General features: G+C 36.5%; 2 protein-coding genes across 2 annotated transcripts; one reads left to right on the top strand and one right to left on the bottom strand.

Annotated features, from left to right (window-relative positions):
• The first annotated feature begins 240 nt into the window (after nucleotides 1-240).
• Nucleotides 241-2,876, top strand: LOC128009982 (TM2 domain-containing protein 2). Its single transcript, XM_052592984.1, has 4 exons — nucleotides 241-755; nucleotides 882-984; nucleotides 1,105-1,220; nucleotides 2,497-2,876. Exons 1-4 carry the CDS (start codon nucleotides 499-501, stop codon nucleotides 2,708-2,710), a joined length of 690 nt encoding a protein of 229 aa, XP_052448944.1. The 5' UTR covers nucleotides 241-498; the 3' UTR covers nucleotides 2,711-2,876.
• A 222-nt stretch (nucleotides 2,877-3,098) lies between these two features.
• Nucleotides 3,099-15,261, bottom strand: LOC128009966 (serine protease HTRA1-like). Its single transcript, XM_052592983.1, has 9 exons — nucleotides 14,712-15,261; nucleotides 10,722-10,821; nucleotides 9,737-9,941; nucleotides 7,957-8,151; nucleotides 7,828-7,860; nucleotides 4,891-5,005; nucleotides 4,761-4,818; nucleotides 4,536-4,631; nucleotides 3,099-3,807 (listed from the first exon to the last, which is right to left on the bottom strand). Exons 1-9 carry the CDS (start codon nucleotides 15,118-15,120, stop codon nucleotides 3,642-3,644), a joined length of 1,377 nt encoding a protein of 458 aa, XP_052448943.1. The 5' UTR covers nucleotides 15,121-15,261; the 3' UTR covers nucleotides 3,099-3,641.
• Nucleotides 15,262-15,736: the final 475 nt, after the last annotated feature.

Here is a 15,736-nt window from a genome sequence, read left to right as displayed (position 1 = left end):
AAATCCACAAAACTATCTAAAACGTTATGTTAGTAGGCTATCAAATCTGGAAAACTGATCTCAAATCAAATGAATTATCCCGTTAATGCCAATGGACTACATCTGTAATACAATTGATGGCGGACTTTAATCCCATAAATATTTAATAATTGTAAAGGTAAAATACTAATTATAGTATATCAATTTATTTCTTGAGTTGAATAACACTGAAAATAAAAATGGAATGACGTAACACACAAAGCGTCATCACAACGCGCAGCTTATGTTGTCATGGTACAGATCAGTTTTAGCTTGTTTACTGTTAGCAGGATAATATGGTAAATTCTCAGCTGCAAAACGGAACATAAGTTGCATATTATGAAATAAAACTGCCAGTAATATGTCGACTAGCATTAGAAGATGCAACTGGGAAAATGACTGCTAGTTGACTCAGCTGCTGTTGCGATCGTTAGCTGACAGATTGTTTAGCCGTTCTCCTTTAATTACTGTCCAGAAATCATGCCGCAGATTTCAGTCAACTACATTTTATTAGGCGGACAGTTCTTGCTGCTCTTCACAGTGCTGCTTTTACAGTGTCTTGAAGGGATTCACTCGCAAAACTCAACCGAGGCCCCCGGGAACACAGTAACGACCAGCAAAACAGTTGTGTTCAGCAATCAGCCAGAAGAAAATGTGACGAGGAATGTTACAACGTTACCTGCTGAAATATCAAATCACACGGAGCAGTATGAGTACAGCCCCCCATCACCTGTTGTCTATATCTGTAAGTAAACATCTCATCTTTATGAATCACGCCGACTGTTTTGTGTAAACAACACCAACCTACAAATTCATTTTATCTTAACTGGTATAGTTATATCATGATGATAAATAATTCGTGCTCTTGTCTCTTTTAGACCAGAGGAATTCATATTTTGTCAAGATCCAGTCGATCACGGAGGAAATGTCTCTGCCTTTCAGGAACTGGGCTATGGATGTGTAAAGGCAAGTACATTTTAATTGGAAAGATTGTGTTGCACTAATAACTTCTCAGAGCCTTTCCAATATATGGGTTTATGTAGGTGTAGCGAAACTTAAAAACTTGCAACGTACATTGTCTCGTAGTTCGGCGGTCAAGTGTATAAAGATGTGAACCATACCAAGGTGTTTTGCTCGGCTCTAGATGGCATAGAGTGCGCTGGACCACGGGAGTTTCTCAGAGGCAATGAGCCATGCATTAAGTAAGTGAAACACAACATAATATATGGTTCCCACAATTTGAAATATATAATAAATAATTTAATATATACACTTAGGCAGAAACTATTTGCACATTAAATTGCATTAAACACAATGTGCACTAAGTGACAAAGCTGCTATTTGCACCAAGTATAAATCATAACGTTAGATGCTAGTCATATTTTAGTGCAAATAGTGGCAGATACTATTTGCAGATCAGTGTGTTGTAGTGCATTAACAGCAGGTTTGAAGTTGATTTAAATTTTGACCCATAACCAACATTGAACTTGCTGATCAATAAAGGTGTCCTTGAAGTTCCAGGTCTGCGATCAACGTGCCTCATCAACGTGCCTATTAAATACACATTAACCGCTTTATTTTAACTTCTCTTTTAGCTAATGTGACATTTGAGATCTTGAGATGCATCTAAAGATCAACAAAAAAATATCAAATGTACAGTATTTTATATATATATATATATATATATATATATATATATATATATATATATATATATATATATATATATATATATATACACACTTTAATAATTTTATTATATGAAATAATTATATTTTAAAGTCATGACATTGTCTATAATGAATAAAAAAAATTCTAGTTATGATCAGATATAAAATATTTCATGAGCTTGTTATTGCTTTTGTGTGTAGTAAAATTTGATAGCTAGCTATAGAAATGTTCACAAAATTGACTTGACTTAATTATCTAAACAATTCAAGAGTAAACTGGTCTTAAAATCCTTATTCAGTATTCACAATTGACTAGAAAGGTCATGGAAAATTAAATTGTCAAGAACGTTGGAACGCTGCTAATAGGTATATATATATATATATATATATATATATATATATATATATATATATATATATATATATATATATATATATATATATATTTATTTGAAAACATCACTTAGATGGCAGCCAGTTACATAGTGTTTCCTGTTTAACCTCTTATTCACAAGAGAGTTTACATCATTTTTAATTTCGTTACCACAAGAGGGCAGTAAATATTGTGGATCCCATCAGTGATCCTCAAATCTGGCTCATGAGATCCACTTTCCTGCAGTTTAGCTCTAACCCTAATTAAACGCACCTTTTGTGATTTAAGGATCACTGGTCTACATGACAATACTTTTCCGATTATTAACTGTGGACAGTGTGTCAGTACTTACATAGCTTATGCATAATCTTAGTTTTTTTTAAGCTATACAGCCTATTAAGGCATTGGCAATGTTTTTCTTTGTGATTTATTAAGATACACAGGACACTACTTCATCACCACCCTACTGTACTCATTTTTCTTGGGATGTTTCGGCGTCGATCGGTTCTGTCTCGGACACACTGGGACTGCGGTGGGAAAGCTGCTTACCCTGGGAGGTCTTGGCATCTGGTGGTTTGTGGACCTCATTCTCCTGATAACAGGAGGCCTGACCCCCAGCGACAGCAGCAACTGGTGCACTTTCTACTGATTTAAAGTAGCTGTATCTGATTCATCCTTCTCATGCCACAAGTTATATTTAATACTGTATTCATGTGGGCTTACAATGGGCCTTATTTGCTATTATTTGTAAAATACTGTTCTCTTTTTTAAAGTGTTTATGTGAAGCGGTGTTGTAAATAAATGTTATCTTCAAAGAGTAGAACTCTTAATTTATATATCAATTTTTATGATGATGTGAGTGTAATCCTTATTAAACAAACAAGTAATTATAATTTTTTTTTAAATGGACTACCCAAAGAGCTGTCAACAGACAGATGTTATGAAACAGCTTGCAATTAAAATTACATACTGTAATAGACACAAGAAAACATGCATATCTAGGCAGAAATCATATAAGACTTGTTTTGACTGGTGCATGGCAGTGAAAAGGATTCTGTATTTGAAAACAATTGAAAGCAGTAGGAAGTACTTGCATACAGTGTTTATGTTGACCATGTGATGGATTACCCCTGACAGATAATCGGCTTCAATCTTTACATGCACTACAAGTCTCTTTCACTCAAAACACAATGATTATTTTTTTGAGCAGCAAATCAGCATATTAGAATGATTTCTGAAGGATCACGTGATACTAAAGACTAGAGTAATGACTGCTGAAAATTCAGTTGTGCCATCTCAGGAATATTTACAGGCAAAACAGTTATTAAAATATACATTTTAAACAGTAGTGCATATGAGTATCTAATGATATTTGGCAATGCAAAACTGACATTTAAATCAGGACAATATATACAGAAGCACAATACATCTTAAAAATAAAAGACTTTTGAATTCATATCCAAACGCATCACTTGGCCTTGACATTTCATGATCCTGTATGCTATTAACATAATGCCCATATAATGCACATGTGTGGGTAGTATATTGTTTGGAGGTATGTAGATAAAAACTCGCAAGATTCAGTCCACTTCATCAGGAACCACTGTTAGTGTGATTTCTTCATTAGCACGTCGCACCACCAAAGACAGAACTTTGTCTGACTGCACGGCCTGACTCACGTTCTCTGTAGAGTGCACTGATTGTCCGTTAATGCTGATTATCACATCTTGGTTGAGCAAGCCAGCGCTACAAAAGTGCAAAACAAAGTTGAATATGTGAAATGTTTGTGATACTCTTTGTTATTCTACAGAGTACAGCTTGTATTGTCTGTTAATTGCAGCAGCTACTGTTCAGAGTTTGGATCTAAACTGGCCCATTTATTTGTCAAAAATAAGAAAGCAATAGAGAGTCCAGGGTGTTTTGCTTTAATTATCTGTAGTTTGTTCAAGTGGACAGTTCACTTAAATACAACAGCTGAATCAAACTTCTCCACTTAAAATGAAAGTTCACCCAGAAATGAAAATTCTGTTATCACGTAAAGAATGTCGGTGGCCAAAAAATTCTGGTGCATACAATGGAAGTCAATGGAACCAATCTGGTTACCAACTGTTTTAGTTATCAACATTCTTTGGTTTCAAAGAAGAATGTAAGCCATATAGGTTTGGAATGACATGAGGGTGAGTAAATAACAATCATTTTTGGGTGAACTATCCCTTTAAATTTCTAATGCCTGACACTTACACAAAAACAAAATACCTTAGGAGGAATGGCATCCTAGGACAGAAGTGCTACAGGAAAAATGTGTTCTTTGGCAAATATGTAAAAGCCCTTGTGGTATACGATGAGGATATATATCTTGATCTGACTGAAGGTTATGATAGTATGAAAGGGCCCCCTGGGGTTAGATGAGTGAAGAAGAAGGTGGTTGGGGTTAATCGGGAGGAGTAAGAAGAGGTGTAGGCAAATGCCTTTACCTGAAGGCAGCTGTCCCTGGAATAACCTCATACACATACACCCCAGATCTCACATCTGGGAAGTTGCTCTCCTTCTCCTTGAGCTCCCTAATCAAACTAATGACACAAACATATATATATATATATATATATATATATATATATATATATATATATATATAAAGCAATATAAATAGTTCTTTAAATCTTCAAAAAAGCATATTTTGAAAAAAAAAAAAAACTTACGCAGCTGAAAGTTGAAGCATTCGCACTCCTATATATCTTTTTTTAGTCTGCATTCTTCCTGAAAATGTAAGAAAGAAGTTAATTTAATCAAGATAAAAACAGCTAAGCAGCTCATAAGAAATTTGCAAACCTTTTCTTTGCCTGTCATAGGAGTCTGCAAGGAACTGGCGTATGCGGTCCGAGGGAATGGCAAATGATATTCCTGGCGTAACCTTAAGCGTGTTTATGCCAATAACATCCCCATCCTTGAAAGAGCAAACGGAGCATAATAATGATATGCACTGTAATGGATTAACAGCTACTTTGAGACACACAAGAAGGCGGTGGTGACTGGGTTTACTAATTTTATTATTATTATTAAATACTTTATTAATCCTTCACAGGAAATTATATTAGTAAAGCAGCAATCACAATTCAATCATTGGACACCGACATATCTACCTAACTAAACAACTTATGGATATCTTACAATAAAAAACAAAAACATGTTACACATTACAAGACTTAAAAAAATTTAATAGAGAATACTGAGGTCATTATTTAAACAAGTAAAATGTTTGCATTTACATAGTTTATATAATATATATATATATATATACTTTTAACTTAATGTATTATAAAATAATACTTTTAACTTCATTTGCTTATCCAGTTGCATCGCTTGATTGATGTTTTATGGTTGATCTGTGCTTTTTTTTAATACATATTTTCAAGCTTCCATTGTGCACTATAAATGGAAATATTTTTTTTTTATTGCAATGCCAGATGCACGCTTGAGCCTGAGGCTCCTTCAAGGACACATGTTGTGTTTTCCTTTACAAGATCAATAGAATAATATAAATCACTACAGGTAATTTGCCCAGGCTATACTTAATTTCCAGATGGAAACAGACATAGAAAGAGTAGACACTGCACAGTAAGGAACCATGAATACCAAAACTGAATGCTGCACACATACAAACAAGAGTTATAACCTTGGGGGAAGTTTTACAGATACAAATAGAGATAAACAAATCAGTAGCAGCTGTGAGTCAGAATTACAGTGAGTATCACCCCCCTTTAAAATGATCATATTTTGTTGCTTTGCAGCCTGAAATGATGATGGGCAGAGTTTTTGTTTTATCCAGCTATATTTACTCATTGCACCATATAATATCCAAGTGAAAGATATAACACCAACCTGTCAGAAAAAAAAGATTTTCCCATTGATAACTTTCTAGCAGAGAGCAACAAATTTTACTCAAGAATTTGACCCTATTTTGCCCCATCTATTTTTCCTTCCATCTTGATAAGTGCTCCAGTCCCTGCTGCAGAGAAACACCCCATAACAGGATATTACCACCTCCATGCTTTACTGTAGGAATGCTGTTATATGGACAGTGAGCTGTATTGGATTTCTGACACTGCCAGACATATTGTTTAACCCTGAAACCCTACCCTACAAGCCACATTTGTGAAAAATTTGTGATCTTCTTGTCACATGCACACAATGAACAATGTTTGTCATAAATTCCCACAGCTGCTTCAGAGTTGCTGTAGGCCTCTTGGTAGCCTCTCTGACCAGTTTCCTCCTGCTCTTTCATTCAGTTTGTATAGACGTCCTTATTCAGAGAGGGTCTGTGTTTTAGCGAATACATTCCACTTCTTAATAATAGATTTCACTGTACTTCTAGGCACTGATAATTAAAGCCTTTGACATTTTTTTGTAACCACCTCCTGACTTGTGCCTGTGAACAACTTTATCCCAGAGATCTTTTGACAGTGCCTTGTCACCCATAGTTTATTGTTTGCTTCAGGTGCACTACCAAGGACTGAAATACTTTGAGCACTACCACACTGAGCACAGGTGCTCCACAAGGCTGTGTGCTTAGCCCGCTGCTCTTCACGCTGCTGACTCATGACTGCACTGCCAAGTTCAGCTTCAACCACACTATTATTTTGCAGATTAAACAATTGTGTTTGGTCTCATCAGGAAGTGTCACAGCTGGCTGAATGGCATGGCACTAACAACCTGTCCCTCAATGTAAGACAAAGGAGGTTGTGATGGATTTCAGGAGAAACACTAAATTCCTGGGGGTGCATATCATAGAGGATCTCACCTGGACCACCAACACCATGTCACTCTCCAGAAGGCACATCAGCGCCTACACTTTCTCTGCCGACTGAAAAGAGCAAGTCTCCCTCCACCCATCCTCACCACCTTCTACAGGGACACCATAGAGAGTGTGCTGACCAGCTGCATCACTGTCTGGTATGGGAATTGCAGTTCAGCAGACCGCAAGACCCTCCAGTAGACAGTGAACACAGCTGCAAAGATCATTGGTGCCCCTCTCCCCTCAATCCTGGGCATTTTCCTTACATGATGCTCCAGCAAAGCCAACATTATCGTAAAGGACCCCACCCATCCCTCCCATAGTCTCTTCCAGCTCCTACCTTCACAAAGATGGTACCGGAGCATCAGAGCCCGTTCCGCCAGACTGCTCAACAGTTTTTTCCCCCAGGCTATGAGAGCCCTGAACTCACCCCACCCTCCTCTGAAACAATGGACCATCTTTTCACACACACTGTGTACATATTCCCAAAAAAGACTCTGTAATATGTGTGTTTACATGCTGATGCACTACAAATCATCTTGCACTGTTCTTCTGCCAGCTGCTTGACTTACGATGTTTCACTTTGCACATGTACAGTATTATGTGAAACATTTGTATAGTTTGCATTTTTTCAGTTTATGTATAGGCAAACATTTATATATATTATATTTATAATCAAAATCTGTCAGTAGGTTAGTTGTGTATAGGTTTATACTGTTTTACTTCATTGTTATATGTCTGTATTTATGTAGGACTTTGGTCCTGTGAGGCACATTTCGTTCCACTGTATGTCCACACATGCAACAGAATGACAATAAAGCTCAACTTGACTTGACATGACTTTTTCCAACTGAATGATTCTGTTTATTTATTTATTTTTGAAAAAAAAAAAAATCTGACTTGTTGACTCATGAATGTTAAAAGTTGCATATACATAATGCCAAATAAAAGACAGGATAATAAATGGTTCTTACCAAGTTTACAAGAGGTCCTCCTGAGTTTCCGTACTGTGAAAGAAAACATTGACATTCTATTCATGAACATGGACAGACACAGCTGAAGTGTCTATTTTGATAATACGGGTCTATATGTAGAATGGTTACATTTATAATGGCATCTGTTTGAATATAATCCATATCAGAGTTCTGCAGGCCAAGTTCATGACCTCCTCGGTGGGTAGTGCTGACGATACCGGTGGTCACTGTGTTTTGAAGGGAAAACGGGCTTCCCACGGCTACTACAAACTCTCCTGGCCTCAGGTCTGAAGAACGACCAAGTAAAAGCACAGGCAGGGGAGTCTGTATAAGAGAGAGACATAATGTATTTCATTTGTTCCTGTAAAACATATTTAGCCAGCTTGCTGATTTTTGTATACAAATGTGACCTGCTTTTCACAAAAAATAGGCTATTTATATAATTAATGTTTAATGGAAACAGTTCCAAAAAATCTGCTGACTTTTGTCAGAATTTCTTCTGATTTATTGAAGCCAGTTATTGTTAATTAAAAACAATAAAAAATGGTGTACAATATTATTATTTTATAGTAATTGAAATAAAATAGTATTAGTTAAATAGAAAAAAACTATTAAAAAGGACAAAAGCACAAAACAAAATGACTAACATAAAAATAAAAACTAGTCGGCAGTATGTTGACATGTCCCGGCTCACAGACCTTTTCCAATCCCATCCCCCTTTCTCTCCCACTTTGCTTACTTGCTACTATCCTATCAATAAAAGGCAAAAATAAATCTTAAAAATATATGAATAAAAAATCATTGAAAATATTAATATACTATAATAGTATATAAAGTCCACACATTTAACAATATTGACCTATTTAAGATTTTATTTACATGTTTTTCCACAAACAACTTACTGCGATCTCCGACTTAAAATGATATGGCCACAGCTTTACTATATGTGCTGACACCTTTTTTTAGAACAGTATAATAGTTTCCTTGAAATGTTTGAAGTCAGCAGCCAGTCTGGGCCTGAGCCTGCCCCTGCCTGCCTGTGCTCTCTGGGGTGCAATTTTATGACTTCAGGCTGATGCACAAGGCTTGATTACCGGGGCCTCCTGAGCAGGACACCTTTACACTCTGTCCCAACCTTGACTCTGCAGGCTTCTGCTGGGGGCCTGAGCACTGCAAATTAACAGATTGTCATCTGCCTCCCCAGCACCTTTCCCCCACTTTGTCCTGCTTTCTAAAACCACAGGCAGCAATACACAGTCTGGGACTGAATTAAAGAGGGGGTGAAATGCTATTTCATGCATACTGAGTTTTTTATACTATTAAAGAGTTGGATTCCCATGCTAAACATGGACAAAGTTTCAAAAATTAAGTTGTACGTTTGAAGGAGTATTTTTGGAACAAAAATACTCCTTCCGGTTTGTCACAAGTTTCGGAAAGTTTTTTTCGAGTATGGCCCTGAGCTTCGAGTATTACCAAAAAAAAAAAAACATTAAGGGACCAGTGGACGGAGTTTATTTTTCATCGACGGAGTTGTGCAAGTGTTTTTTGTTTGTTCCCTGCATTTCGGAGATGCTTGTTTTACAAACAAGGCCCAGTTTGATGCCGGATTTGCGTAAACTAAAATTAATCATATCAAGAAGCAGAATATAATTTTTGGTGGCACAAGCCCTTGCTGACTCCAGAAACATCTGCTCGACCGCCTCCCAATGATTAATTTACTTCCAGCTGCCTTGATGCTAGTCGTTGATTATAAACTAGTGGACCTGGGTCCTAAAATGCAAAGATAACATTTTTACAAAGCAACAAAAGGTATTTTGACAACTTAAGACCTCTGAAGGCTATTTTTTTCCATTGTTGAGTCATTTATCCATGTCACCTGACCAGATTTTGGACATCTTGGCCTACTTACCTCTGAGTCGATCTTAATGAGAGCAATGTCTAATTTTTGATCCACATCTTTGATTGCGGCATCGTAGAACATGCCATTTTTTAGCTCCACTTTGATATGTTGTTTATTGGACAGTACATGTGCATTGGTGACGATCCACCCATCCTCTGACACTATAAACCCTGAACCACTGGACACAGGGACGTCTTGGTTGGAAAATGGAAGCCTGGAAGAAAACAACGGGGGAATGAGTGTATGAGAAAATTGTTGAGAGATTTCTAGGTTTTGAAATGTTTTGCCGCAAATTCCAACTTCTTGTATTTATTAAAATACCACAGAATATTTTTTAAATACATTGCTGTTCAAAAGTTTGGAGTAAGTAAGATTTCATCAAAGAATCCTAAAAAAAATGTATCACAGTTTCCACAAAAACAATAAACAGCATAACTATTTTAATAACACTTACATAATAATAACAAATGTTTCTTGAGCACCAAATTAGCATCTTAGAATTGTAGAAGTGACACACAATACTGGATTAGCGGCTGTTGAAAATTTGCCATCACATTAATAAATTACAATAACTCAACAATAACAGTTTTAGTTATATTTTTACAATATTACTGTTTTACTGTATTTTGATCAAATAAAAATATAAAGAAATTTTACAGACCCCAACCCTTACAGTGTATAACATCCTTTTAAACACAACAACTGTTTATTGTAAATGTTTAGTGGTGTTGACACTATGCATATTTTCTCACACAATTATATACTAATGTTTAATTTATGCAAAACGCAATAACAGTAATCCAAATAGCATTGTTTATATACTACTACTCTCATTTCTGAACATCCGTCTAAACAAGCAAGCAAAAACAAGTATATTGTCATAATTTAATCACATATGGAGAGTGCATTATACGTCAACTAAGAATACTAAGTATTATAACCATCATGTCATTCTGTGCTCAGCATCTAAACAATCAACACCATCTGTACTTACCTAGTAAACAGTTCTAGATGGACCACTGCAGGGGCAATCTTATCCACCACATCTGCTATGAAGTTAAATTTGTAGCGCATGCTGCTTGGATTTCGAGAGCCTGTCAGAACAAAGAGAAGAGACAAAAGCACCACAGTTTACATTAGAAAGTAATACTTGCTTGTATTTAAATACAGCCCAAGCCAAAAACATCTGCATTAAACAGAGCTGGACATGATAAATCTAAAATGCATTATCAATGCCACAAAGTTGGTCTTCAACATGTTGAACATGTTGAACATCAACAATAGTACTGTGTGGGCACAAACTATGAGCAAAGCAAACAGCCCTGTGGAGCTCCTTCCTTCACCCTGTTACCTGAAGGCACTGAACGAGAACTTGCCACACAGTCTCTGCATAAATTGATTTTACACGCTTATCTTCAAATCTGTGGCAGTTGATAGCAGTTGTGCTCCTTTGAGAGAAAGTCAGGGTCCTGATATTACATGTACAGGTTTCATTGGGGTGAACCACAACAATATTTCAATAGTCAGAAATGAGAAATCATGATAACAAACCACAGACGCAGCACCATAAAAACCTGTCCTAATAAATTGAGACATCAATTAATCATTTCCTCTCGTACTTTTCTGCCAAAGAAACAAACACAAAATCAGCTGATGCTACGTATATGCAAATATGTACTGAACGTGGATACAAAGCAACAGATAAAGGATATGTAATCCACGTTACCACTTGACCAACAAGTTACCACTTGACAAAATAATTTTTTTATAAACTATTTTTGCATACTGGGTCCACTTTCAGAGCTGAATTGCTTATGACATTGTGTTTTCCAGTCCTTTGGGGACCCCTGAATTTGGCAAAGCATAGCTGACAGAACATGCCACATGGTTTTCATAGATGGATCATATATCCCGAGGCATAACTGTCAAAACAAAATAAATTTGAACCTCTTGGCTAGAGGCCAGAGAACATTTGTATGCATAAAACGGGTTTCACCTGAATGTATGTGTGTGATACTGGGGACTGTGGGATTGTGTGTAACTCACACATTGATCATCGCCGCTCGCACCACCTTCATTTATAGAAAACAATAAAAATAGTTTCTCAGTGCTAGACTGTTTGTACAAACACTGTAAGGGGACCATTTGATACAAACATTTGTGTTTCAAATCATATCTCAAGCTATGAGAACGAGAAAAGAACACAATATGATGACTTACTGTACATTAGTGCTACAAATGTAGAAGGGGTGGAAATCATCCCACAAGTATTATGGCACAATAAAAAGAATGCATTTAAAAATGTCAATAATTATATCTGTACTAATATGGTAACACTTTTGGGAGCTATAGCAATATCATTCCAAGGTTTCAGTTAATTTAGAAAACCAACATGCTATGACAATACTGATGTTCAAAATGTGTGCCAAGATTTGGCTTGTAACAACAAGTGACAAAGAACAACAACTCTGCTTTTTCCTCTGCAATATGCAAAACTGCTGAATGCCAGCACTGACATGTGCTGAATTGAATGCTATCAAAGTTCCCTTGACATTGAAATAGATTTGAAATGCTGCATCTCTTTTACTGCAGAGGTTTGTGGCTTAAGTCAAATCTATTATCACATAAATGCCTCTACTTACTTTTTTATGGGGGGATTTGGTTGAATTTTGCATGAAGCTGTAAAGTCAAGCTGTACTCACTCATATCTATCATAGCTAAAACTATCATATATCTTGCTCTGGCTACTGTGTATAGACCACCAGGGTCATGTACAGAATTCCTAAAATAATTTGCAGATTTCCTCTCAGACCTATTAGTTACTGTTGATAAAGCGCTAATTGTCTGAGATTTTAACGTTAACGTTTATTGACTTAATAAACTATTTTGGAGTTAACCAAAATGTCACTGAACCCACTCAATCATTTAAATCATAAAATAGATTTAATTATATTGCATGAAATCTACTGATATAGATATACCACCTCAAAGTGATGACAGTATTGTGCATGATGCGTATCACTGATATTAACTATATGGCTCTGTGTTACCATCTGGGCAGAACTATTGTTCCAGCCACCAAAGACAGATTTGCAAATAACGTACTGTGCCATGTTATAACAGTAATACTCACTCTCTCAAGAAAGAAACTCGTATATCCAAAAACTCATAGAAAATAAACAAAACAATCCAAGGTTTTTATTTAGCACAATGGCTAGATTAACAAATAACCAGACGCCACCCAATCTAAATATTCCCTCACAGTTAAATAGTAATTACTTTATGAATTTCTTCACTGATAAAATAGATTATATCAGAAATACAATAACAAATATATATTCTACAGCGTCTAATAATTCAGTTTCATCCATCACATCCAAGGATAAAATGCAGTGCTTTACAACTAGAGGACAGGAAGGGCTAAATAAACGTATCACTAGATCTAAATCAACAACATGTTTATTCGATCATATACCCACTAAATTACTGAAAGAGTTGTTACCTGTAGTAGAAGAAGCATTTCTTAGTTATCTTTAGGTCACATCAAAAAACCATTCAAGCTGGCAGTTATTAATTCCTCTTACTAAGAAACCACAACTAGATCCTAGTGAACTGGCAAATTACAGACCCATTTAAAATCTTCCCTGTATGTCTAAATTTGAGAAAAAGTTGTGTCTGCTCAATTGTGCTCCTTCCTGCAAAAAAAAAAAAAAAAAAAGATATGTATGAAGAATTTGGGTTTTCAGGACCCACCATAGCACAGAAACGTCACTTGTTAAAATTACAAATGACTTGCTTCTTGCGTCAGATCAAGGCTGCATCTCATTGGTAGTTTTAGTTGATCTTAGTTCTGCGTTCAACACCATAGATCATGACATACTCATAGATCGATTACAAAACTATACAGGTATTCAAGGACAGGCTCTAAGATGGTTTAGATCCTACCTGTCTGATCGCTACCATTTTGTTTATTTAAATGGGGAGTCATCTCACTTATCACCAGTAAAATATGGAGTGCCACAAGGATCTGTCCTAGGTCCTCTGCTATTTTCAATATGCATGCTGCCCCTTGGTAATATTATTAGAAAATACGGGATTAGTTTCCACTGTTATGCTGATGATACTCAACTATAGGCCTATATCTCAACGAGACCAGATGAAACATCTAAATTATCTAAGCTAACAGAGTATGTTAAAAGTGTAAAACACTGGATGACCAATAATTTTCTCCTATGAAATTTGGATAAGACAGAGATAATACTTATTGGACCAAAAAACAGTACACAGAATCTTGTAGATTACGTCAAAAACTGGGTCTTATATTAGACAGCAAATAATGCATCTCATAATTTTGGACTGCAGTTATATCTGATCAAATAAACATTATTATTCTTTAGCTTGGGTTAAACTAATTAATTTTACTTGGTTGGAACTGCAGCTACGCTAATTATGTCTCTATTTGTTTTGGCAAGGGATTTACATCCTGTGGTAACTTGGATTTACACAAGCTTCAGTCTGGATCTAGAACACCTGAGAAGAGATGATGTTGTCAACCCCTCAGAGGAACTCAGATGATGCTAACTCTGAAACAACATACAGAACTACCAAATTTTGCTGTAAGTTTGATTGCAACGTATAATAATTGCTGTTGCTAGTGTTCATTGTCTGTTTGATTACGTTTTTATTTTTTTCCCCCGTACATTTCTACAACTAATTATTGTAGAAACTTATTTAGAAAATTGTAGAAAATTATTTTCAAAAAGTTTCGACAATACGTTACGTGTAGGCTATGTGTTGTTCGACGCTTTTCTGTCAGTTCATCAAATTATATTTGCCACATTACTTTTAATATAAACTGTTGCGTCCGTTGCAAGAAAATAAATAAATAAAAGAACCCGTTTAGATTGTTATTAACTTAGGCCAATCTGTCCAGGTGTTATGAACACCAAAGCAACATTATTTTTTTCTATTTTTTTTCCCTCACCTGTCTCGCAGGGGCCTCTCTGGATGAAAATGACAGCAGGTATGCCGCTCATCTCAGCCCGTCTGTTCTCAGCTTTCAGTCGACAGATGCTGGGATAAGTTCTCCCATCGCTGCCGCACACTGGCTCGTGGGAGTCGCACACGCACGTACCGCGCGCACTTGTGCGATAGTCACAGGTCATCCCCTGACCGCAAACTGCATGTCCGCGCTCGCCGCAATACTCCCCCTCTCCCGCTGCACACACCGTGCAACAGTCACATCTGTCCTTCACCACGCCGAAATAACAAGACTCTAGAGCAGATGAGCAGCGGGACACGTCGCACACATTTGAGCATATAGTCTGTCTCTTCCGTAGATCACGCGCCTGCAACGCAGAGGCCATGAGAACACAGGCCAGCAGTTTCCACATGGCGAACAATACTCTCACGAATCGATGTAAGTAGTTCTACTGATCAAATTTCAGTTTTAAGTAAACTTAGCTTTGACAAAGTCAACAGATGTGCCCTTGATCAAATCCACGGTGAAATTTAGAAGTTTAGAAACACGAATTGCATTTTGCCTAAATGTCATATAGGCCTGTAATGATGCTCAAGTTGTCTCGTCGTTCGTAAACCTCTGTATGAACAGACAACATGTTGGAACGCAGCTCTTCTGAGGGTCTTCAAGGAAGGAATTAAGGGAGGAGCTCAAAGTTTACCTCTCTCTGTGCCTGTTATTCCAATAACTCATAGCAGATCAACACAGTGAAGTGGTAATGATAAATGTAATCTAATCATGTTCTTGAGCAAAATTTGCTTTAGTCCTCTCATGTGTAAGGAGCTATGGGAACATTAATCCCTTGCACTGCATAATATTACAAAATCACAGTGCGAATGGACCTTCAATATATGTATTCATAAAAACATACATTGTGCAGTCTTCTTTTCTAAAATAATTTGAAAACTGATTGTATAGTAGGCCTACCACTGCAAATGATTATGAATATGGCTGTCTTTTTCAGCCTTCAGTGCTACTTGAAAGTTTAT

This window comes from Carassius gibelio, chromosome A5 (assembly GCF_023724105.1).
Source record: "Carassius gibelio isolate Cgi1373 ecotype wild population from Czech Republic chromosome A5, carGib1.2-hapl.c, whole genome shotgun sequence".
Lineage (NCBI taxonomy): Eukaryota > Metazoa > Chordata > Actinopteri > Cypriniformes > Cyprinidae > Carassius > Carassius gibelio.
Note: the sequence above shows the minus strand (reverse complement) of the source record. Positions and strands in the feature narration are given on the sequence as shown.